Here is a 3238-nt window from a genome sequence, read left to right on the forward strand (position 1 = left end):
TCAGTTCATGTAAATAAAGTACTGGAGCAGCCTGTCCTGGATCTGTTTGGTCTTCATCCCATAGATGATGGGGTTTAGCATAGGGGGCACCAGGAGATACAGGTTGGCAACTAGAATGTGGAACTGCAGGGGCACATTTTTGCCAAACCGGTGTGAGAGGAAGGAGAAGAGAGCTGGGACGTAAAAGGCTAAAACGACACAGAGGTGGGAGGTGCAAGTCCCGAAAGTCTTGAGCCGGGCGTCCTTTGTGGGGAGACGGAAGATGGCCCTGAGGATCTGGGTATAGGACATGGTGATAAAAAGGACATCCAGGCCAATCACCAGGAATGCTACAAAGAGGCCGTAGTAACTACTGATACTGATATCAGCACAGGCCAGCTTCACCACCGCTATGTGCTCGCAGAAGGAGTGGGGGATGATGTTGGTTCTGCAGTATGGCCACTGCCTTGCCAAGAAGGGGTAGGGCAGTGCAAGTACGCTTCCACGCAGCATCATGGCCAGGCCGATTTTTGCAACCACCTCTTTTGTGAGGATGGTGGAATGTCTCAAGGGATCACAGATGGCCACATAGCGATCAAAAGCCATGGCCACGACAATCCCAGATTCTATTGCTAAGAAGCAGTGAATGAAGAACAGCTGGGTCAGGCAGGCATTGAAATTGATCTCCCTGGAATTGGACCAGAAGATGCTCAGTGTTTTGGGCAGTGTGGATGTAGACAAGACCAGGTCGCTAATGGCCAGCATGCAGAGGAAATAGTACATGGGCTCATGGAGCCTCTGATCTACTTTCACGATGAACAGGATGGTGAAGTTCCCCAAGATGGCTATGACATACATGGTGCAGAAGGGGATGGAGATCCAGACGTGAGCTGACTCCAGGCCAGGAATGCCCAGCAGAATGAAAGTGGAGGGGTTGGCGAAGTCTGTTGTGTTGGAATCTAACATAGGGTAGAGAAGCAGGTGTTCAGCTCTGAGGCAAAACAGTGTAGATTGCATGTACCATATGTTCTCCTGACCTCCTGTAGGTGCTCAGAAGTTATGATGATAATTGTCATAAAATGCCTGGATGGAAAGACAATGTTCATGTCATAGAATACATTTAGTACTGGAGGTTGTTCTGAGGGATGAAGCAAATTTATCAGAGACACAAAAATGACACTTTCATTGTTTAAAAAATGAATTATGAATGGTCAAAATTAATGGCCTGGATGCTGTCAGCATCACTTCTAGCAGGGACCTGATTTAATCTTCTTTGCTTATCAGACCCAAACTGTTTTTAGTACGTGAGCTGCCACCCACACACATAACCCAACACTTCAAAAATCAACTTGAAGAATGACATGTAAGTAAGATTATCATGAGGGCACAGACATGTACAATTACCCCTTTGTGTGTAGAATTGTGGTCAAATTTGATGGTCAATCCCCAACAAATGGGATTTGGAATATCCTGCTCTGGGCAGGCACTAAGTTTTTGTCATTCACACTTTATGAAGGCTAAAGAAGATACAAACAGGAATTCCCAGAAAGCCTGGAAGAGTAAGAGATGCTGCCATATGTGGATCAATTGGGAAAGTCTGAAACTATTGAGTTCAAAGAAGTGAACACATGATGGAGGACAGCAAATTGGAGAATGGATGGATTACATTAAACCATATATATAGAATAAAAGAAAGATACAACACTAGAAGTGGAAGGGGTCTCTAGAGGTCATCAAGTCCACTCACCTGCACTCCTGGCAGGACCAAGCATCATCTAAACCATCCCTGATAGATGTTTACCCAAACTGGTCTTGAAAATCTCCAGTGTTGGACATTCCACAACATTCATAGGCACTTTATTCCAGTACTTAACCACCCTGACTGTTAGGAAGTTTTTCTTGATTTCCATCCTCAACTTCTCTTGCTGCAATTTAAGCCCATTTCTTCCTGACCTACCATCAGCAGTTAAGAAGAATAAATTTTCTTGCTCCTACTTATACAAACATTGGAAGTATTTGAAAGTCATTATCATGTCCCCTTTCAGGATTCTCTTCTCCAAACTAATCAAACCTAATTCTTTAAATCTTCCATGATATGTCATGTTTTCTAGACCTTTAATCATTTTTGTTGCTCTTCTCTGGACCTTCCCCAATTTATCCACATCTTTCATGAAATTTGGTTCCCAGAACTGGACACATCACACTTCAGAGGGGCTAATTTCCAAAAGCTAAAGCAAATCAGCAAAAATCACTCAAAGATAACATTTATATAGAAAAATGGGAATGGAAATTGGGAGATATTTAAGAAGAAATATTGGACGGCTAATAAACCACAATTCCACAGGCAAGAAGGTAGATAACTTAGAGGAAAAAAAGTTTATTGGCAAAGTGAAGATAAGCATTGAAGGGCAGATGCCAGAGGAGGGGCAGAAATATGACAAACGGGGACAAGGAAAAGTAGCCAAAAATACAATTTCAAAGTTTTGGAAGCAGAAAGAACATTAAAGATATCAGGAAAAAATTCCCTGTTTAGCAAGGCTAAGGATTACAGAAGGGCGGTTATTAAGTATATTGAGTACAAAAGAAATATAAACACCAGAGTTACTATCAAAACAAAAAGCAGTCAAGTAGCACTTTAAAGACTAGCAAAATAGTTTATTAGGTGAGCTTTCATGGGACAGACCCACTTCTTCAGACTAGTAACCAGAGTTAATAGTGACAGATCAGCCACACATCTCATCCAGAACCAAAACTTGTGAAATCAGCAGGGAGCAGAACAAAAAACACAAACAAGAAGGAAATGCCAGGGAGCTGTGTGTTAGAAGTGAAATATTTATAAAAGTAAGAGAAAATGTATGTAAAAGATTTAATAAATTTAACAAACAATGGAAAATCTGTGATGGGATTAGTTTTAAAAAGTCAAGGAATATAAGTAATGTCAGTCGACAGCATGGTTTATGGAAAATCGGCCTTGTCAAACAAAGCATTTCCATCTGTCAGTGAAAGCGTCTGTGATTGATTAAAAGAATCCATCAAATGCAAGGGATTGGTATTATTCTGAGTCTTTTGCTTTCCTGCGGGAAAACATTCAGACTGAAAATGAACATTCTGCTGCTTCAGTAGAGCGTGTGTTAAATGGACTAGAATCTGGCTCACTGACAGATCTCGCATAGCAGACGAATACATGTGTTTCAAGTGATGCTCTTCAGGGATTAGTGTTAAGCCCAACATCATTCAATTTTATGGTCAATGCTCTGGG

The 3238-nt window shown here is 41.6% G+C and overlaps 1 protein-coding gene across 1 annotated transcript; it reads right to left on the reverse strand.

The window, feature by feature from the left end:
* On the reverse strand, positions 1 to 996 carry LOC142001969 (olfactory receptor 52R1-like). The gene has a single exon (XM_074977674.1). The coding sequence runs from the start codon at positions 994 to 996 to the stop codon at positions 1 to 3; it is 996 nt and encodes a 331-aa protein (XP_074833775.1).
* Positions 997 to 3238: the final 2242 nt, after the last annotated feature.

This window comes from Carettochelys insculpta, chromosome 1, assembly GCF_033958435.1.
Source record: "Carettochelys insculpta isolate YL-2023 chromosome 1, ASM3395843v1, whole genome shotgun sequence".
Classification (NCBI taxonomy): domain Eukaryota; kingdom Metazoa; phylum Chordata; order Testudines; family Carettochelyidae; genus Carettochelys; species Carettochelys insculpta.